Below are 23464 nucleotides of genomic sequence, written 5' to 3' on the forward strand. Positions count from 1 at the left end.
TTCAAACTTTCAGGCTAGGCTTTCTCAAGCCAACTTAAAGTTTGTTCTCAAACTTTACTCATCTAGTTATAATATAATAATAGTAGAAGAAAACTTATAAAAACAATAACTGCTATGCACTTTTGTCCTTGGCTCCTAACAATGTCAAACACATTACAATTACACACACATTAGACAGTACAAATACTTGCAGCATGTCAGAATAACAAGATTTTAATCACATTGTGCTTTTATTAATGTAATCTGTTAGATCTGAGATTGGTCAGTGGTTCTGATTTATGCTGTGGAAGAGTGGAGATCCGTTATAATGGCCAGTGGGGAACCGTGTGTGATGATAACTGGGACATGAATGATACTGCTGTGGTGTGCAGACAGTTACAGTGTGGATCAGCCATCAGTGCACCTCAAAGTGCTGCTTTTGGTCAAGGCAGTGGATCGATCTGGCTGGATGATGTTGAATGCTCAGGAAGTGAAGGAACCCTTACACAATGTTCACACCGTGAATTAGGAACACATAACTGTAATCATGATAAAGATGCTGGTGTTGTTTGTTCAGGTAAGTCAAATCTTTATAGGTGAGTTACACTACTAGTTGTCTATCATAAGAAATGCATATCACAGTGCACAATGAAAACCACAAAAATTACAAGGCAGTAATAATATACACAATGACCTGGGGCTATGTGCGATAGGAAGATCAAAGCAAAGTTTGTTTGTGAATGAATAGGAAAAAGTCCATTTCTATAGGCATTGTGTCACGGACAAAAACGGGCAAGACAGGTATTTCAACAAAGGTATGTTTATTTAATCACAGCAGAGCAAAACGTGAAGCAGAGGAGATTCCGGCAGAGGTGAGTGGATCTGGTAGGACTTGACTTGAATGATGATAGAATGGTGATACTTGATACTTTGTTGCAGGATGACTGGACTGGATCCGATGGCTGATCGAACACACACACACTGCTGACTGGACTGGAGAGACAAGGACGACAGGACTAGAACACAAGAGAAAACAGGTAAGTATTCGCAGGTAGGTATAGTTTGTGACTTCTTGACGATAGGCACAATGAGTCCGCTTCGTATGAACGAGCCCGGACAGAGACTGAAGTGTGGTGTGTGCTTAAGTAGGTTGACTGGTGATTAGGTGCAGGTGCTGTGAGTCAGAATTCCGGTGATTGAGATTGCTGGGTGTGAGTGGTGGAAGAGCCTGGCCAATCCGTGACATTACCCCCCTCCCCACAGCCCGCTCCTGAGGGCTGACCTCTCTGGCGTTGAGGTGGTCTGCCTCTTCCTTGAGGTGCCGGATATTCAGGGTGAGCAGCATGGAACTCGTCAGTGAGAGTGGGATCCAGGATGTCGTCGCGAGGGACCCATGACCTTTCCTCAGGACCAAAACCTTCCCAATCCACTAGGTACTCGAGGCGACCACCCCGACGCCGGGACCTCAGAATCTCTTTGACTGAGTAGATGGATCCTTCCTCTAGTACCATTGGAGGAGGGGGTTCCTCTTCGTGGCCAGGCTCTGTGGAGGGAAGCAGAGGTTCGTGACAGGGTTTGAGGAGTGAAACATGAAATGTGGGGTGAATCCTGTAGTGAGGTGGAAGTTGTAATTTGTATGTGACGGGGTTGACCTGTTTCAGGATGGTGAAGGGACCAACAAATCTGGGACTGAGTGAATTCTGGGCGTACTCCGCCCAGCCCAGGAACTGATTCCAGGAGTTCTGGTGGCCATGACAGAAAGTCCGAAGGAACCGCCCCACCTCCTGGATTTTCCTCTCGGTCTGTCCGTTGGTTTGTGGGTGGTACCCGGATGAGAGACTGACAGTCACACCTAGGAGCTTGAAGAAAGATTTCCACACTCGAGAGATGAATTGAGGACCTCTATCTGATACAATATCCTCAGGAATTCCATAATATCGGAAGACAGGATTGAAGAGACATTCAGCGGTTTCCATAGCTGTGGGCAATCCTTTCAAAGGTAGAAGACGACAGAACTTGGAAAAGCGATCGACAATGATCAGGATGCAGGTGTTTCCATCAGATGAGGGGAGATCTGTCATGAAGTCAACTCCTAGGTGTGACCAGGGGCGGTTCGGGATTGGCAAGGGATGGAGTTTACCTGCGGGGAGGTGACGTGGACTCTTGGACATGGCACATTCTTTACAGCCCCGCACATATCGTCTAACATCCCTTGCCATATCGGGCCACCAGAAGCATTCGGATAAAAGCGAGAGAGTGCTGTTGGCCCCAGGATGACCGGTGCCCAGAGAGACGTGAGTGGAATGGATTAGATCAACCCGTTGTGTCCGAGGGATGAATTGGCGTCCTGGAGGGCAGCCCGGCAGAGTCCTGGGTTCGGGAGTGGCGACGGCTGGAGGAGAGGTCCATTCGATGGGACTGACAATGAGGTGAGTAGGTATGATGTTGGAAGGAGTTTCAGACACTTCTTCGGGCTCAGAGAGACGAGAAAGGGCATCAGCACGGACATTTCTTGATCCTGGACGGTATGAAGTGGAGAAATGAAACCTGGTGAAGAAGAGTGGCCATCTTGCTTGGCGGGGACAGAGTCGTTTGGCATCGCGAAGGTATTGAAGATTTTTATGATGATATAGTTTACTTCTGCCGGGCTGAAGTAAACTATATGAAGACATGCAGGGGTACCATGGTACTGTGACAGTACAGCTCCAACTCCTGTGGTAGATGCATCCACCTCCACCACGAAAGGGAGATCGGGGTCAGGATGGGTTAGAAGTGGAGCTTGGGTGAAGGCTTTTTTCAGGGTTTGGAAGGCTTTAGAAACTTCGGGTGTCCAAATGAGGGCTTTTGGGTGTCCTTTGAGGAGATTGGTAAGGGAACTGGTGATCTGACTGTAACCTTTGATGAACCTGCGGTAAAAGTTGGCGAATCCAAGAAATCTTTGAAGTTCCTTGATGGATTTGGGTTCTGGCCAGGAAATGACAGCATCCACGTTCCATGCGGAGCCCATGACGGTCGATGATATATCCAAGGAAGTGAATAGATGGTTGATGAAATTAACATTTCTCTGCCTTCAGATACAGCTGATGCTCACGTAACTTCTGCAGGACCTCCGCAACATGGTGGAGATGTTCGGCCTCACTCCGGGAGTAGATCAATATATTGTCGATATAGACTATGACGAATCGGTGCAGGAACTCCCAGAGTACTTCATGGATGAAGTTCTGGAATACGGAGGGGGCGTTTACTAAACCATAAGACATGACCTGATATTCATAATGGCCAGTAGGGGTCACGAAGGCAGTCTTCCACTCACCCCCCTCACGTATCCGGATCAGGTTGTAGGCGCTGCGGAGGTCCAACTTAGTGAAAATCTGCGCTGTGCGGAGCTGTTCCAGAGCCGCAGGGACGAGAGGAAGGGGATAACGGAACTTGACAGTGTAACGGTTGATGGCTCGGTAATCGATACAGGGACGCAGCCCTCCATCCTTCTTGGAGACAAAGAAGAAGCTGGAAGCTGCGGGAGAAGTGGATGGCCGAATGTACCCCTGACTTTGCGCCTCCTTGATGTATTCCTCCATGGCCTTACTCTCAGGAAGTGACAACGGGTAAATCTTTCCTTTGGACAACGGTGCATCTGGAACGAGGTCAATGGCACAGTCCCATGGCCGGTGAGGAGGTAGCTGGGAAGCTCTCTTGGGGCAAAATACATCGCTGAAGTTGGAATAAATTGAGGGAATCTTGACTGACTGGTTAGCCACAGGACTTTCAACGGATGTAACACAGACTGAGATGGGCTTCTTGACTGGTCGAGGAAGGTCAGGGAAACAATTACTGTAGAGAAGCATTCCTTACCCCATCTTTGTACTTCACCAGTGCCCCAAGAGAGAATGGGATCGTGCTTCACCAGCCACGGGCGCCCCAGAATGACGTAGACAGTAGCGCCCTCCAGAACCAGCAGTTGAATCCTCTCCGTATGAAATAGTCCTACTTGCAGGGTAATGTCTTCACATTTGCGTAGAATTTGTCTTCGGGACAGTAGTTCTCCTGTTATTGAGTGTATCTGATATTTGTTTGACGTGGTGGTGGTACGGACCTTGAGCTGGCGGCAGAGGGCACCCGAGATGAAATTGCCAGCTGACCCGGAGTCAAGGAGAGCGGAGACTGAAACAGAATGAGTGGAAGTGATTATTTGTACATTGGTGGTTAAAGGGTGTAAATTTTCAGCTTCCGACTGGACGACACTCACCCAAGAACGAGTCGGCCGGGAGGGGCAGTTCAGCCTTAGATGACCACTAGCACCGCAGTACATACACAGACCCCGGGTCAGCCTCCTCTGCCGCTCGGTGGAAGACAATTTTCCTAGGTCGAGAATCATAGGTTCGGAGGCTGGTTCTGGAGGGGTCATTCCTTCTGGTGAACGGAGGAGTGCGGGTATAGCTGCTGCAGTTTCGGTTTGGTAGGAAGACATGCAGTCTGAACATCTGATGGAATGTTGAATGAATCTTTCTAATCCTTGGTGATCGTCATGTGCTGCCAACTGTAAACGAAGTTTGGGCTCCAGGCCTAGCCGTTAGGTGGTGAGGAGAGATCGCTCGTTCCATCCATTAGCAGCAGCGAGGGTTCTGAATTTCAAGGAATATTCTTGGATAGACATAGTACCTTGTTTTAAATGGTAAAGCTGTTCTCCCGCTGTGATGTCGCTGTCAGATTGACCGAAAACCTCCTTGAAATGAGCCATGAATGCCCGGATGGAACGAGTCTCCGGGCCGTCCTGGAGCCATAATGTTTCTGCCCACTGCAGTGCGGGACCTGTAAGCAGTGAAATGATAAAAGCAATTTGAGATTGATCTGTTGGATATAATGCTGGTTGCATGGTAAACACCAAGGAACATTGCAAAAGAAATCCGTTGCACTCCTCCGCCCGGCCAGAGTAGGGCGCCGGTCGGGCCATGGGACTGGATGGAACAGGGTGAGAAGAAGTGCTCGGTGCCGGTAACGATTCACTGGGTGAAACAGGTGATGTGGTGACTGGGGCTCAAAGGAGAACCTTCTTGAGGGAATCCACCAGCTCCTGAAACGGATCTGAAGTGCTCATGCTGAGATCTGTCTTCGGTCCGGTCTTCTGTCACGGACACAAACGGGCAAGACAGGTATTTCAACAAAGGTATGTTTATTTAATCACAGCAGAGCAAAACGTGAAGCAGAGGAGATTCCGGCAGAGGTGAGTGGATCTGGTAGGACTTGACTTTGACTTGAATGATGATAGAATGATGATACTTGATATTTTGTTGCAGGATGACTGGACTGGATCCGATGGCTGATCGAACACACACACACTGCTGACTGGACTGGAGAGACAAGGACGACAGGACTAGAACACAAGAGAAAACAGGTAAGTATTCGCAGGTAGGTATAGTTTGTGACTTCTTGACGATAGGCACAATGAGTCCGCTTCGTATGAACGAGCCCGGACAGAGACTGAAGTGTGGTGTGTGCTTAAGTAGGTTGACTGATGATTAGGTGCAGGTGCTGTGAGTTAGAATTCCGGTGATTGAGATCGCTGGGTGTGAGTGGTGGAAGAGCCTGGCCAATCCGTGACACATTGTGTCTTTCCTATAGGCAAATGTAGTATACTCTGCTTGAATTCTTTCGATCAATAAACCCATGTTATCAGATGGTCGCCCTGGCAACTGAGCCCTTTTGGGGTGTTAGTTGCTTTGGAGGGTTGTCTCCAGAACTCCAGCATATAGCTGGCTGTTGGGTTTAAAGATTATTTGTTAAATGTAACAAATAACTATATGATTGGTCCAGATGCTACATATGTGTTAACAAAACTATTTAAAATAAGTTTTTTTTCTTTTTTTCAGGTGAACTGCGGATGCCGACCCTTTCCCTGACCTCCACACATGCAGTTGTTTCTCATGGAGAAAATATCCAGTTCAGATGCACAACACCTAAACCAAGATGCAATGTTAATGCTGAATTCCAGCTCTTCAGAAATGGTTTATCTGTATCCTCCCAGACACATGTATCTAGTGTGACTTTCAACCATAATGTAGACATTTCACATCAAGGCAGCTACAGCTGTCAATACTCCTACCAAAACAACATCAAGTCACCTTATAGCAACACTGTTAATATCACTGTGGGTGAGTGTGTTCAGTCTTGCCTCATTGCCTACATCAGGGCTTCTCAACTCTGGCATGTGGGATCCATTTACCTGCAGAGTTCAGCTCCAACCCTAATCAAACACAGCTGAACATGATAATCAAGGTCTTTAATAACACTAGAAAGATACAGGCAGGTGAGTTTAATCAAAGTTGGAGCTAAACTCTGACCAGAGTTGAGAACCCCTGGTCTACATCACATATTACATGCATTAGTAACGTATAAGTAAACACGTTCTGCAATGATGCCTTTTTTACATTTGAGCCCATTTGTAAAATGGCATTGTATTTAATTTTGATCCAGACAAGATGCACTTCTTGAAGTCATTGTAGTTGATTTAAAATTCGCTTCTTGTTTTCTAGTGAACTTGCAGCAGCCCAACATTTCCCACAGTGCTCCTGATGGACAGTTTGTTGTGGGGTCTCAGGGGCCAGTGATCACCAGGGGCCACAGTTTCACTATCATCTGTTCCACTGAATCTCAGTATCCTGGAGGCTCTTTTCACCTGTTCAGAGGGTCAAACATCACCAGGAGTGAGTCAGCTGTCAATCACTCTGCCTCCTTCTCCTTTCCTGAGGCAGATTATTCACATGAGGGAAACTACAGTTGTGTTTATGAAGTCAGTGTCTCCTCACACTCATTTCGTTCATCTGCCTCTGAACTGCTGCTCATCACTATCACAGGTACTTATCAACCACAAATCATAAATGCCAGTGTGTGTATATATATGTAAATGTATGTAAATTTGTTGCTAATTATTAAATTGGCTTGAGAAAGCTGATCTACTTTACTGAACTACTATTTAAGATTATTCTTCTTCTTCTTCTGAGCCAAATTTCAGTATCTATCTCTTCCTAGAGCTTTCAAGCTAGAACCACCAAACTCGGCCCAAACCTTCAGACTGGTCTGACTCGGTGTGCTATATCTTTTTAGACTGATCCTGTAACTTGCTAATCGTTTTAGAAACATGCTAGCGACCTGCTAATCCTGCTAGCCGCATGCTAACAAGTAGCTTATCATGCAAGAAACATGCTAGCAACTCGGTGACAACTAGCTTTTCGTGCTAGCAACATGCTAGTAACATGGTATTCATGTTAGCAATATGCCAATCATGTTAACAACATGCTAGTAATATGTTAATTATGCTAGAAACATGTTAACAACAAGCCAGTAACATGTTAGCTATGTTAGAAACATGCTAGTAACATGTTAATCCTGCGCAAAACATGCTATCAACATGCTAATCAGGCTAGAAACATGCTATTAACTTGTTATTCATGCTAACAACATTTTAGTAACTTGCAGATTATGCTAACAACATGCTAATCATGCTGAAAAAAAACATCTTAAAGCAGCTTAAGCTGGTCAAGCTGGTTTAAGATGGTCTCTCAGGCTGGTCATAGCTGGTTTTTCAAGCTGGTTTTAGAGGGGTTTTGGTCACTTTTTTAGCTGGTCAAGCTGGCTTTAGCTGGTCAGCCTGGCTGGTCTTAGCTGGTCAGCCAGGCTGGTCTTAGCTGGTCAGGCTGGTCTTAGCTGGTTTTAGCTGGTCAGACTGGTCTTAGCTGGTTTAAGCTGGTCAGGCTGGTCTTAGCTGGTTTAAGCTGGTCAGCCAGGCTGGTCTTAGCTGGTCAGGCTGGTCTTAGTTGGTTTTAGCTGGTCAGGCTGGTCTTAGCTGGTTTAAGCTGGTCAGCCAGGCTGGTCTTAGCTGGTTTTAGCTGGTCAGGCTGGTCTTAGCTGGTCAGGCTGGTCTTAGCTGGTTTTAGCTGGTCAGGCTGGTCTTAGCTGGTCTTAGCTGGTCAAAATGTTTGTTTGATGATTGATTGATTACATAGTGTCTGCCCCAATTTTCCTGACAAATAATGCCACGAATAAGTAATATGTTTACTTGTAATAATCTGCAGGACCACAAGGAAGCATTAAAACAATTTTTATTTGATCTTACAGCCCCTTTAATAACAAATATTTACAAAATATTTACAAAATAATTGGAATGATTACAATTCTAAAACTATATTAAGAATTAATGGTGAAGATGAACAATAACAGAATTCTAAACATATTATGCATTTTAATTTTTCTTTTTTTTTAATTATATCTTGTATTTGTTTTTGGGATATGTAATGCCCCACTTGTTTCTCCCTTTTCTCTCGCTCTCTTCTTTCAGGCTCCTTTTGTTTCCGCCAGTCACTGAAACAGACTTAAACAAGAAATAATTTAGATTATTAATTTTCAACGAATAAAACTACTTAAAAAAAAAACAAAAAAAACTATAGTGTCATGTCTTTGTTGCACTTTTTTTCCAGACATAGCCTGCAATCTATGGGGGGGGGGTTGATTCGTTGTTTCTAAAGGTGAAACACATTAAGAAAAAATGAACGATCAAGTTGTGGGACTACTTTGTCTTAAATCGCATACTATTCATTCCTGAGCTGTGAAATTATGAAATTATCCCGGTAGTCCCAGTAGATTGCAGCCCGAGCACGACGGGCCCCGACTTTTGTACGCCCCTAGGGCCGGACTTCGGGCCAATTTTCAAGTAATAGTTCAAACGCGGGAGGGGCTTCGGGTGTTACGCAGTCGCTGCGTGCTGGATGGAACGAGACGAGAGACGAGATAACAAGCAACAATATTTAATATAAACTTCAGGTAGCACAAGCTGGAACAGGCAGGAACACAGAGCGATAATCCACACACGTAGAAACACAATTCAACAACAATAAAGACCGACAGGGAACTCAAGATACAAACAGGCTTATAAAGGTTAACTAATTGTTGCAAACAGGTGAAGGGGATGACGCTAACGAGGATAAAACCAAAGCAGACAGATAGACGGGGGGAGACAATGGGAGAAACCAAGAAAACAAACAGACAGAACTGTAACATTACGCCCCCCTCCGAATAGGCGCGTCGTCGCGCCGTAGAAAACAAAACAAAACAAAACAGATTAGGAGGCGAAAAAAAAGAACAGAAAAACCAGAGTCCATGGGGGAGGAGGCTTCGGCGGAGGACGGAACCCCGGAAGGGGGACAAAAACCAGAGTCAACAGAGTCCAAGGGGGCGACGAAGGTGGGAGGAGCCAGGGAGGAAACAGGAGGGACCCGGAGCAGGAGAAGCAGAGGGAGACCCAGACCGCAGCCATGATGACCCACGGTGGAGCCGATGGAGGGAGGAGCCATGGTGGAAGAAGGGCTGACGACTCCATGGGGCCGACCGACAGAGGCGGAGCAGCTGGCGGAGGAGCCCGAGGCGGAGACGGAGAGCCGAAGATCCAGGGCGACACCGAGGATCCGGAGGGCCAAGGCGGAGCCCTAGGCTCTGGCGACCAAGGCGTAGGCGGAGATCCGGAGGTCCGCGGCGGAGCCGGAGCGACAGAGGATGGAGGCTGTGCCGGAGGGAGGGAGGAGTCCTTAGGAGCCGGTGGGACGGAGTGACGAGGCGCAGCCGGAGGAGCAGAGTCCTGAGGTGATGGAGGGACGACGACCGACCAAGGCGGAGCCGGAGGGACGAGGGAGCCCGGTGGAGCTGGTGGACCGACGGGCGACGGTGGAGACGAGGGAGCTGAGAGCCGTGGTGGAGTCGCAGGGTCGGAGGGCCGAGGCGGAGTTCTGGACTCTGAGGCTGGAGGCGGAGCTGAGGGATCCTCCAGCCATGACGCCGATGGAAGCTGGCAGACCCGCGGCGAGCCCACTGCACAGGTGGTGGGCTGAGGGTGAGCAGAGGGGCTGTCAGGGGACAGCGGTGAGCAAACATACGTTGACATAGGCAGAAGAGGGAGGGTGGGTGGGAATTCCATACAGACAGGTAGATCAGAACAGATGGATACTTCAGAGAAGAAGTCTATTAAGTCCCCAGAGTCATTTTCTAGAACTTCCATAGAAAAATCAATTAAGTCCCCAGAGTTTTGCTCAAGCTCACCCCCAGCGGTGGTGCAGTGGGCAGGGCTCTCCATAGCCCTCTCTTGCTCCACGCAGCACTCCACCTTCGCGGATGTAGTGTCCGGCTCTCGCACTTGGTCAGACGTGTCAGGCTCTGGCTCTGTCGCTCTTGGCTCTGGCTCTTTATCTGCGGTGGGCTCAGGCTCCAACTCCGCTTGTCGGGGTGATGGTTGGCTGGGTTCTGGGTCTGGAGTGGGGCTGACATCCTCCTTGACGAAGTCAATAGTCCATGACGATCCACAGGACGCCAGCACCCACTCGATGTAATCCGGCAGGCTCTCTCGAGGACCCTCCCCGGATAGCAGCCCCTTAGTGGTGGTGTTCAGTCCTGCACGGTAGAAAGTGCAAAGGCTGCTATCCGGGAAGTGGGAGTGTTCTGCCAGGAAGATGTAATCACGGGTGTGGTCCTCAAGAGAGCGTTCCCCCTGCTTCATGATGATGAGGAGAACAGTGGGATCCATGGGGGTAAAAATCAAAAACAAAACACTGAGACAAAGACGGAAAATAAACGTAGGGGAATATCGCCGGGTAAACTGTAGTCGGTCGGTCTTTCTGTTACGCAGTCGCTGCGTGCTGGATGGAACGAGACGAGAGACGAGATAACAAGCAACAATATTTAATATAAACTTCAGGTAGCACAAGCTGGAACAGGCAGGAACACAGAGCGATAATCCACACACGTAGAAACACAATTCAACAACAATAAATACCGACAGGGAACTCAAGATACAAACAGGCTTATAAAGGTTAACTAATTGTTGCAAACAGGTGAAGGGGATGACGCTTACGAGGATAAAACCAAAGCAGACAGATAGACGGGGGGAGACAATGGGAGAAACCAAGAAAACAAACAGACAGAACTGTAACATCGGGCCTGTTTTAGGCTTCTTCTTATTTTTATATTTTAGACATCCACCAAATATGGCGATGAAAAAAATCTGCGCTGTTGGAAACAACACGAGACTTTGCTTTCACTTTCGAGACCGGCTCGGAAGGCATTCAATCAAATGTGCACATCCACTGTAGAGATGACAAGTGTTATCGACTTTATCACTGCAGCCAAAAATAGAGAAAACACATATTAATGAATTATTATAATGTTAAAGCAGTCTTCTTCGCTGTTTTCTTTACCTGACACATTCATAATCATTAATCCTGCCAGTGTTCTGTGGCAAGCTTTGTGTGCGTTGAGCGCTGATGGGCTATAGGCAATTAAAGGTTCATTATTATAAATTATATAGTTTATTAATATGCAATTAGTCAACTAATCTCTTAAAAATAAATGACTACTAGTTGACCAAAAAAGTTTAGTCATGGGCAGGCCAAATGGTTACATATAGTGCATGCATGAATGAATAGAAAAATTAGATTACCTCTCAACAAAAAGAAAACAGAAAATAGAAATCTTATCTAACAATAGAAGCCTTTACTATCATTTTCAGTTTATATATTTATATATATGTATATGTGTGTGTGTGTGTGTGTGTGTGTGTGTGTGTATTAAGCAGCACAACTGTTCTATTCTAAAACTGATAATAAATCAGCATATCACAATGATTTAAAAAGGATCATGTGACACTGGAGTAATGAAAAGACTAAAGTAATGATGCTGAAAATTCAGAAATAAATTGCATTTTAAAGTATATTAAAATAGACAAAAAAACTATATTTTAAATTACAATAATATTTCACAACATTACTTTTTTTTTCAATTAATTTTCTGTATTTTTGATCAATTAAATGCAGCTTTGATTAACAGAAGAGACTTTAAAAAATCGTACTAATCCCAAACTACTGAACGGCATTGTAGATAATAAAAGAATATAATAAAAGGAAAAAGGAGATTTTGGTATGTGTGTATGTCTTACATTTCAGAAATTCCACTGAAAATCCTTCACTTTGCAAAGAAGAGTGGCAACTTGAGTTAACTTAAACCGGTTTCTTCTGTACCATTTGCCCTGTTGTTTTAGATGGCACTTTTCCTTTCGACTTCTTTGTTCCTCTTAAATATCTACAAATCAGTCAGGAAACAAACAATATGTAATTCACATTAGTTTTAGCTTTTGAGACATCTGAATCATTCTCCCTTAAAAACTTTTCTGGAGTTGAGAAAGATCTTCTAGCATATCTACATGTAAAATTCAGGTATTCAAATTCTTAGAATGCAACCATTACCTTTGAATGAACTCCAAATCTCTGTCTGTCTCCTCCTGGTAAGGTTACTCTGGAGTGAATATATGCTGCAAACAGGCCAGACAGGAAGATGGGCTGAATTAACTCATTCTTTAAACCAAAGATAGTAAAAAGCATTACAATCAAACAATAAGAGAATTAGCAAGTTATCAAAGGTTCTCGCACATCTCGCTGCTTACGTTAACCGCTTTAAAAGCACCGTTCAGAGTTTACATCCTCCGTGAGCGGGATGACCGCGAGTTGCGAGACTTAAGTAACGTCACGCGTTTCATTTCAGCGCCCCTGTTAACAGATGACTGCTTGTGCAAATTTGATGTTGTGTGGGCACAAACAAGGTCCTTTAATCTCTTGATAATTATTTCTTTTATTCACACCAATTCTTTAAAACTCTTCACAAACCCCCACATCACAGGTAGGGAAAACCAAATCAATTCAAAATAAACAAACCAATAAACTCAGAATAAAGAGACAAATTAAATCAAAACCATGGGAATCTGTCCCAAAACACAAAATACAAACATTATCAAAATAAAATCACATACAATCATCTGCAGATCAATTTCCTTCAAGACTCCTTCAAAATTAACTTCAAATATATTTCATACCTGTTGACACAGCAGTATTCCATTCTAACCACTCCGGTCATTAAAGTTCTCAGGAAACACACCACATCTACAATTATAAATATTTCAACCCATACACAATTTTCCCATCAAAATTAAATCACGTAAACCACATTGAAATCCTTTGAAAATAACTTCAAATACACGTCATACCTGTTAAGAGCAATATTCAAATTTTAGCCACTCTGGTTGCTGAGGTTCTCAGGGCACACACTAAATCCATAAAAACACATTTTTAAACCCGTGCACAATATTCTCGTTATCACACACAGAAAGCTCCTAAATTAGTTTCACTCACCCGATCACCCTCTTTGTGCAGCGTTCTCATCGCATTTTTCATTCTGTGCATCACTTCATTTGTTCTGTGCGTGTATGTGTCTAAATAACCCACGGTTCCTCCCCCGACCCCGCTTAGCCAGAGCGCTCAATACTACATCGATTTACATCATGAAATACTAACGAGAAAGTGTGCGGAACAACACGACGTTGCCGTGAATCACAACTGTTGTCAATGAAGGGTGTAATTATCGCAGCAACCCAGAGATTTTCCGCCTATAGCCGCTATGCCGGGGAATGTGTAAAATCCTCCCGCGACCGCACTCCTTAAACCCGGCACAAGTCTCCCTCGCGCCCCGCGGGCGGAGGATTCGATTCAAGCATGAAAAATTAAAAGTGAAACAAATCACTTACCGCAGTTGTGAATCGTACTTATTGCTGCTCCCGAATGTCGACCGTTGAAGAAAATCCCGCCTCCGTAGATTTAAAATTTACAGCAGTATGCTGTACTTTTGCGTCAAACCACCAGGTGATCCACGTGATCAGATTATGCTTTAAGCACTTCTTGTTAAAGATATTTTTTTTTTCTCCTAGTGTTTTTTAATTGCATGTGATTTGTTATTTATTATATAAAGACTGTGTTTGTTTCATTTATATTTTATGTAAAAGTCTAATACCGAAACACTTGTTAAAAATAAAACAGCTGACTATATTTGGTCATACAGCTATGGTGAATGTATTTCTTCAGACAATAATTTAATCTGATTTTAGTTCTATGCTGATTTTTTGAGTGCTAGCTTGATTTTATGCTATACTTTATACTACAATTTATTTTAGACTTTTCTCAGATATATTATCATTAACAACTAGAATAATTTACGATTTATCATCTAGCCTACCTGATTATGATACTAAACATAACTTGAATTGAACCTTGTCAGTAAGTGAAACAAACTGATTAATTTGTAATTAGGTCAAATGGACACCAACTTGGTCACCCATACGGAAATGTAATATATGACATATATGTACCTATATCAGAAGTGCTACTCTCATATATGTTAAATATAGGGCAATATATTATTATCACATATATCCATTTTCTGGATATATGTAGATATATGTTTATAACATATATGAATTTCCCATAGTACAATTTGTATATAAACATATATTGAAAGTATATATATGTTTAACTTTTATATGGTATTGTATGTTATGACCATATATGTTTACAATATATATCAAAATTATATATTGTATTATAAGTTATGACCATATATGTTAACAATATATATCAAAATTATATATTGTATTATATGTTATGACCATATATGTTAACAATATATATCAAAATTATATATGGTACTCTATGTTTTGACCATTTGTTACCAATGTATATACTGAATTTATGCAAGTTTATTAACCATATATGCCTAAAAGATACTGCTTATTGTAAATCATATAACACAATTCATTGCTTAACTTTATTAATTGTTTCAATTTAGTTTTCTGGGGGAAAAAGTAGAGATGAATATATAACCTGTTCAAAAATGCCAATGTACTAAAAGTTACTTGTAGGAATGTATTATAGAGTTATTGAGGGGGGAAACACTTCATGTAACTGTTTGTCCATATGTGCTCTCATCATCAATGAACTAAAATGCATTTTATTAAAATACATGAGCGATTGTATGTGAACGTCACAATAGCGCTTTTGCGCATGCGCCAAAATTCAAACACACCCGCGCTAACGGCAGAGTCTGAGCAATGGCTGCGGCTAAACAAACAGTCATCTGCAGTAAGATGTTTTTCTTAGTGGAAGGATAACAAATGTGCCAGTACCTTCACATAATAAACGACAATGATTTTATAGACGGGCACGAAGACAGACCGACATCACTGAGTGGAGCGGATGAAACGCCTTTGAATGTGGCAGCGGTGCAGGTAATTTACACTAATTTACTCAACGCTTTATTCCTACACTAATATTACATAGAAACTAAGTGTTATATGATTGTTTTGGTCTGCAAGAGCCTCTGTCTCTATATAGATCAGCTAATGTTTTAAATATTCCCTGTCATTGTTGTATATATGATGTTATGATTACAGCTGCATTGATGTGTTTTGCAATTTGCTCGCGTTAAAGTTAATTTTAGCTTTTGGGTAACAGGTTAATCTGTATGGAGATACTGTGAGCTCATTGTTTTCACTTGATAAGCAATGCCACGTTTGGAAATTATTTAAAGCTGTCTGACAAAAATAATGGATGAAAATTATAATGTTTATCTCTGAGATGTAGTCTAGACTAGAACTATAAAACTGCACGAAATGGAATTATTTAAATACAAGCACCTTGAATTCATATAGTAAATGACAGTACTTGGTTATATTGCACCAAGTGCATTGACATGTCCGTGACATGCCTAGAGTGGGTGCGTAAGCACATGCATGTGCATATTGCATAAAGGTACAGTAAGTTACACTAAAGGATGTGATTGTGGGGTTTTAAACATATGGTTAATCTATCGTAGTAAATTTTGTTCATATCATTGCTGATAATTGTGCTATTCTTGTTTGTGTCCCATGACAAGGTAATGAGTCCCGAAATTCTCAGAAAATAGAAATGGAGGCCGAACCTGCAGATGTGGATGGCAGTGATGTGAATGATGGAGCATCTACACAGAAAAGGTTAAATATTTTATTGAAACCAAAACTAGCATCTGCAATATACATGTAAACAAATCAAATCAACAAAATATTTTAGTTAAAAATGTGTCTCCATGTACTATTTAATACAATTCTAGTGCATTTAATCTATTAAATAACAGTGGAGTGAGTGAGTTTTGGGATATGGTTAGATTAAACTTATTTTAGTGAATGAAGTACCACATTTCAGCTCTAATTTTGTTAGGGTGGGTACACATTAATCTATCTGCTTTCTAACAGCTTCATGTGGCCGTAAACATTTATTTTTAACGTGGCTTTAAGCACTATAAATTATTAAAGTTTCACTTTGACTGTGACAAAGGCAGTAAATGTGGTGTTTATATGGAATAATTGTAATATTTATGGTACAAATACAGAGAGAGTCCCCATATCAGTAGGAAAGCGATCAAATGAGCATCTTCCATCCGAAGACTTGTGTTGCATGCGGGAAACTATTAATTGGTTATTCTACAATTAATTGTACCATAAATTATACTACAATTGGAAAATACTGTAAATTGATAAACTGTTCAGCGTGATGACGTTTAATGCCTCCGACAGGGCCTGTAGTCCCATTTAGCAGCATGTTAGCAACCACCTTTTTTAAGAAACATAACAGTTTAAAAAAAAATAAATAAATAAAAATCAAGAGTGGGGTTTAACTGGTGTGTTTTATGTCATAGAATAAAACGTGAAAATATTATGAGTTTGTGTAAACCGCAGACCTTATTTTAGGGGATTTAATCAAAATTGTCATTCAAAAACCCATGTCATAGTTCCACCCCTCTATTTCTTTTCTCCAGGCCACATTCTCGATGCACATATTAGGTATTATGAATGTAAACACTTTATTTCATTGATGCTAAATAGCAAATTAAATTGTAACCTGTGAACTCTGTCATTGAGCATTTGGGTTACTATAGTTTAGTTCTTCATGTATATAGAGACATATAATTTGAATGGGCATGCAGGCTGTGCTCTGTCGTTGTTCTGCCATGTCCTTGTGGTATCTGGGAATATTTTACAACTACAATTTATAATTATTACATAAATAATGAGTATTCTGCAGTTTTAAAATAATCTTTAACTTTACCAACCATGTTTAATACTCAGTATATTTGTCATCTTATAGTAGTTAATCACTTTAAGATACAGGCACAGTTCTAACTAAAAACCTAAATTAAACTTTGGTACAATGTTGGATTGCAAGATTTAAGCAGGTTTTATATTTTAATATCATGTTGACTAAAATCAAGTTTAGTTTACTGTACCACCCAACACTACCAAAGCTAAAAAGTTGCTTTTGAATGTGGTGCATTTCCTGAAATCATATATGGTGCAGAAAATTTATTGTAATTATCTTATAAAAACCTAACTTTTACTTTTTTTTTTTTTTTTTTTTTTTTTTTTTTTTTTTACAGATGCTGGAATCCAGAAATTTCTTCACCTGGGGCCTACTGGGGATGGCAATAAACAAAAAACTAACCAAGCTGTGGGAATACAAACCTGTAGACCTTTAGCTGAACCACTACAATTGATGTTCTGTTTCTTATGCCTGTTCAGTGTTTTGATCAGTTATATATGTAATTGTTTCTTTTTTGTCCTGTTTGATTGTGCAGGTCAGTAACTTTTTTTTTTCTATTTAAATAAATTCTGTTTAAATAAAGATGCTTCTTTGTGTAACTTTCTGTACCATTTAACATTTAAGGCTAAAGGTGTGAAATGTGCAATGCACTGCAACTTTGTAGAGTGTCTTACATGTGTCTACAACCTCTATTTAAAGATCAAAGATCACATATTAAAATATTAAATATATGATACCATATATTTCATGCATATATGTCTAATTTGTATACAACATAATAAAAACATACATATATCTCACATATATTAATAATTATATACATTTCATATATGGCAATGCATGTATTATACATACATAAACATATATTTTTGTATGGGGTAGACTTATATGTCAATATATGAAATTGTTCCATTTTCTAATAGGAATCATATATGGATATGGCATATATAAACATGTATTCAATATATGGGTATTTCATATAAGCACATATATTACATTTCCGTATGGGCAAACAAGCTAATCATGCTAAAACATGTTAACAACATGTTAAATCTTGTAAGCAATGTGTTAAATCATGCTAGCTGCTTTCATACTTTTACAAATGCTTCAAACTTTCAGGCTAGGCTTTCTCAAGCCAACTTAAAGTTTGTTCTCAAACTTTACTCATCTAGTTATAATATAATAATAGTAGAAGAAAACTTATAAAAACAATAACGGCTATGCACTTTTGTCCTTGGCTCCTAACAATGTCAAACACATTACAATTACACACACATTAGACAGTACAAATACTTGCAGCATGTCAGAATAACAAGATTTTAATCACATTGTGCTTTCATTAATGTAATCTGTTAGATCTGAGATTGGTCAGTGGTTCTGATTCATGCTGTGGAAGAGTGGAGATCCGTTATAATGGCCAGTGGGGAACCGTGTGTGATGATAACTGGGACATGAATGATGCTGCTGTGGTGTGCAGACAGTTACAGTGTGGATCAGCCATCAGTGCACCTCATAGTGCCGCTTTTGGTCAAGGCAGTGGATCGATCTGGCTGGATGATGTTGGATGCTCAGGAAGTGAAGGAACCCTCACACAATGTTCACACAGTGGATTAGGAAGACATAACTGTAATCATGGTGAAGATGCTGGTGTTGTTTGTTCAGGTAAGTTAAATCTTTTGCATCTTGCCACAAAATTTTGAATGAAATGAACAATAGAAATTACATTAAGCTTCAAACAGTTCATGCTTTTACACATTATGTGTAGCGATTTAGCTCAAAGGGGAAATGTATATAAATAATTACAATTAATTATGATTAATTACAATTATTTATATCAGCTGCCAGTAGTAACTGTAGCAGAGTTCAATTTCCATCAACTAATCTGTTCGTCCAGCGAACGTTCAGCATAATTTCATATCAACTCTAAGAAATTATGTTTTCTTGGACAAAGAAAATAACTTTCTCAAAGTACTATTGCATTAGAGGATGTAGCTTGAATCAGAATCGTAAAGGGAAATTAATTTTGCAAGGCAGAATCAGAATCAAAACTCATGGAAGACCTCCAGGAGGTCCAAGAGCCAATGGTGACTTTCACTTTTGGAGGGAAAGTTTACGACTCTTTGTCTGTGAGCATGGTATTTTGCATTGGTAATTTGATTGGGTGTTGATGCAAAAACTACTAAGGATTTTTAAAACACTACTATGTTTCATAGGTATCAACATATAATATACACCTTAATTTAGATCATTGAAATACGAATTCAAAGAGACCAAACATGGCATAGGTGAGTTATACTACTAGTTGTCTATCATAACAAATGCATTGTCTATCATAACAAATGCATATCACAGTGCACAATGAAAACCAGAAAAATTACAAGGCAGACATAATACTATATGTAGTACACACAAACATAAATTTTTGACCAATGGGGCTGCAACAATTGTGACGTTTTGATTCAAGGAAGACGAAGGGAAAAAAGCAGGGGTTTGACAATGTTAAATGTGCACAATAAAAACCACAAAAATCCAGATACAAGGCAGTAATACTATACACAATGACCTGGGGCTATGTGCGATAGGAAGATCAAAACAAGGTTTGTTTGTGAATGAATAGGAAAAAGTCCATTTCTATAGGCATTGTGTCTTTCCTATGGGCAAATGTAGTATACTCTGCTTGAATTCTTTCGAGCAATAAAACCCATGTTATCAGATGGTCGCCCTGGCAACTGAGCCCTTTTGGGGTGTTAGTTGCTTTGGAGGGTTGTCTCCAGAACTCCAGCATATAGCTGGCTGTTGGGTTTAAAGATTATTTGTTAAATGTAACAAATAACTGTATGTCTGATCGGTCCAGATACTACATAAACTATTTAAAATAAGTTTTGTTTTTTTTTTTTTCTTTTTGTCAGGTGAGCTGCAGATGCCGACCCTTTCCCTGACCTCCACACATGCAGTTATTTCTCCTGGAGAAAATATCCAGTTCAGATGCACAACACCTAAACCAAGATGCAATGTTAATGCTGAATTCCAGCTCTTCAGAAATGGTTTATCTGTATCCTCCCAGACACATGTATCTAGTGTGACTTTCTTTAGTGGACTTGCAGCAGCCCAGCATTTCCCACAGCGCTTCTGAACAGTTTGTCGTGGGGTCTCAATAGACGTAGACGTTTCACATCAAGGCAGCTACAGCTGTCAATACTCCTACCAAAACAACCTCAAGTCACCTTATAGCAACATTGTTAATATCACTGTGGGTGAGTGTGTTCAGTCTTGTCTCATTGCCTACATCAGGTCTTCTCAGCTCTGGCCTGTGGGATCCATTTACCTGCAGAGTTCAGCTCCAACCCTAATCAAACACACCTGAACACGATAATCAAGGTGTTTAATAACACTAGAAAGGTACAGGCAGGTGATTTTGATCAAAGTTGGAGCTAAACTCTGGCCAAATTCTAAACTGCTAAACTCTAGCTGTTTTCATACTTTTACAAATGCTTCAAACTTTCAGGCTAGGCTTTCTCAAGCCAACTCAAAGTTTGTTCTCAAACTTTACTCATCTAGTTATAATATAATAATAGTAGAAGAAAACTTGTAAAAACAATAACGGCTATGCACTTTTGTCCTTGGCTCCTAACAATGTCAAACACATTACAATTACACACACATTAGACAGTACAAATACTTGCAGCATGTCAGAATAACAAGATTTTAATCACATTGTGCTTTCATCAATGTAATCTGTTAGGTCTAAGATTGGTCAGTGGTTCTGATTCATGCTGTGGAAGAGTGGAGATCCGTTATAATGGCCAGTGGGGAACCGTGTGTGATGATAACTGGGACATGAATGATGCTGCTGTGGTGTGCAGACAGTTACAGTGTGGATCAGCCATCAGTGCACCTCATAGTGCCACTTTTGGTCAAGGCAGTGGATCGATCTGGCTGGATGATGTTGGATGCTCAGGAAGTGAAGGAACCCTCACACAATGTTCACACAGTGGATTAGGAAAACATGACTGTAATCATGGTGAAGATGCTGGTGTTGTTTGTTCAGGTAAGTCAAATCTTTAGCATCTTGCCACAAAATTTTTAATGAAATGAACAACAGAAATTACATTAAGCTTCAAACAGTTCATGCTTTTACACATTATGTGTAGCGATTTAGCTCAAAGGGGAAATGTATATAAATAATTACAATTAATTATGATTAAAATTTACAATTATTTATATCAGCTGCCAGTAGTAACTGTAGCAGAGCTGAATTTCCATCAACTAATCTGTTTGTCCAGCGAACATTCAGTATAATTTCGAAATGATGTTTTCTTGGCCAAAGAAAATAACTATCTTAAAGTACTATTGCATTAGAGGATGTAGCTTGAATCGTAAAGGGACATTAATTTTGCAAGGCAGAATCAGAATCAAAACTCATGGAAGACCTCCAGGAGGTCCGAGAGCCAATGGTGACTTTCACTTTTGGAGGGAAAGTTTACGACTCTCAGTCTGTGAGCATGGTATTTTGCATTGGTAATTCAATTGGGTGTTGATACAAAAACTACCAAGGATTTTTAAAACACTGCTATGTTTCATAGGTATCAACATATAATATACACCATAATTTTGATAATCGAAAAACTTATTCAAAGAGACCAAACATGGCATAGGTGAGTTATACTACTAGTTGTCTATCATAACAAATGCATATCACAGTGCACAATGAAAACCAGAAAAATTACAAGGCAGTAATAATATACACAATGACCTGGGGTTATGTGCGATAGGAAGATCAAAGCAAAGCTTGTTTGTGAATGAATAGGAAAAAGTCCATTTCTATAGGCATTGTGTCAAACTTATGGGTACCATGTAGTATACTCTGCTTGAATTCTTTCGGCAAGTAAACCCACACAATCAGACTGAAGGCCCTGGCAACTGAGCCCTTTTGGGGTGTTAGTTGCTTTGGAGGGTTGTCTCCAAACTCCAGCATATAGCTGGCTGTTGGGTTTAAAGATTATTTGTTAAATGTAACAAATAACTGTATGTCTGATTGGTCCAGATGCTACATTATGTGTTAACAAAACTATTTAAAAAAAACTATTTAAAATTTGTTTTTTTTTTTTTTTTTTTTTTCAGGTGAGCTGCAGATGCCGACCCTTTCCCTGACCTCCACACATGCAGTTGTTTCTCCTGGAGAAAATATCCAGTTCAGATGCACAACACCTAAACCAAGATGCAATGTTAATGCTGAATTCCAGCTCTTCAGAAATGGTTTATCTGTATCCTCCCAGACACATGTATCTAGTGTGACTTTCAACCATAAATAGACGTTTCACATCAAGGCAGCTACAGCTGTCAATACTCCTACCAAAACAACATCAAGTCACCTTATAGCAACACTGTTAATATCACTGTGGGTGAGTGTGTTCAGTCTTGTCTCATTGCCTACATACTCAAAGTTTGTTCTCAAACTTTACTCATCTAGTTATAATATAATAATAGTAGAAGAAAACTTGTAAAAACAATAACGGCTATGCACTTTTGTCCTTGGCTCCTAACAATGTCAAACACATTACAATTACACACACATTAGACAGTACAAATACTTGCAGCATGTCAGAATAACAAGATTTTAATCACATTGTGCTTTCATCAATGTAAGCTCCGTTAGGTCTAAGATTGGTCAGTGGTTCTGACTCATGCTGTGGAAGAGTGGAGATCCGTTATAATGGCCAGTGGGGAACCGTGTGTGATGATAACTGGGACATGAATGATACTGCTGTGGTGTGCAGACAGTTACAGTGTGGATCAGCCATCAGTGCACCTCATAGAGCCGCTTTTGGTCAAGGCAGTGGATCGATCTGGCTGGATGATGTTGGATGCTCAGGAAGTGAAGGAACCCTCACACAATGTTCACACAGTGGATTAGGAAAACATGACTGTAATCATGGTGAAGATGCTGGTGTTGTTTGTTCAGGTAAGTTAAATCTTTTGCATCTTGCCACAAAATTTTTAATGAAATGAACAATAGAAATTACATTAAGCTTCAAACAGTTCATGCTTTTACACATTATGTGTAGCGATTTAGCTCAAAGGGGAAATGTATATAAATAATTACAATTAATTATGATTAATTACAATTATTTATATCAGCTGCCAGTAGTAACTGTAGCAGAGCTGAATTTCCATCAACTAATCTGTTTGTCCAGCGAACATTCAGTATAATTTCGAAATGATGTTTTCTTGGCCAAAGAAAATAACTATCTTAAAGTACTATTGCATTAGAGGATGTAGCTTGAATCGTAAAGGGACATTAATTTTGCAAGGCAGAATCAGAATCAAAACTCATGGAAGACCTCCAGGAGGTCCGAGAGCCAATGGTGACTTTCACTTTTGGAGGGAAAGTTTACGACTCTTAGTCTGTGAGCATGGTATTTTGCATTGGTAATTCAATTGGGTGTTGATACAAAAACTACCAAGGATTTTTAAAACACTGCTATGTTTCATAGGTA

General features: G+C 40.8%; 1 protein-coding gene and 1 long non-coding RNA gene across 2 annotated transcripts in view; both read left to right on the forward strand.

The window, feature by feature from the left end:
- The window catches only part of LOC127157929 (deleted in malignant brain tumors 1 protein-like), a 43440-nt gene extending 20464 nt beyond the window's left edge, over window positions 1–22976 (forward strand). Inside the window, 10 exon segments of the mRNA XM_051101103.1 lie at window positions 251–556; window positions 5847–6128; window positions 6510–6830; window positions 18324–18629; window positions 19877–20067; window positions 20259–20376; window positions 20710–21015; window positions 22089–22275; window positions 22278–22369; window positions 22615–22976. Of these exon segments, the coding sequence (XP_050957060.1) occupies window positions 251–556; window positions 5847–6128; window positions 6510–6830; window positions 18324–18629; window positions 19877–20067; window positions 20259–20376; window positions 20710–21015; window positions 22089–22275; window positions 22278–22369; window positions 22615–22976 (2471 nt within the window).
- On the forward strand, window positions 14779–17977 carry LOC127157928 (uncharacterized). Its single transcript, XR_007826027.1, has 3 exons — window positions 14779–15121; window positions 15769–15865; window positions 17305–17977. It is a non-coding gene; the product is annotated as an uncharacterized LOC127157928 (long non-coding RNA).
- Window positions 22977–23464: the final 488 nt, after the last annotated feature.

Source organism: Labeo rohita, unplaced genomic scaffold (genome assembly GCF_022985175.1).
Source record: "Labeo rohita strain BAU-BD-2019 unplaced genomic scaffold, IGBB_LRoh.1.0 scaffold_126, whole genome shotgun sequence".
Taxonomy (NCBI): Eukaryota; Metazoa; Chordata; class Actinopteri; order Cypriniformes; family Cyprinidae; genus Labeo; species Labeo rohita.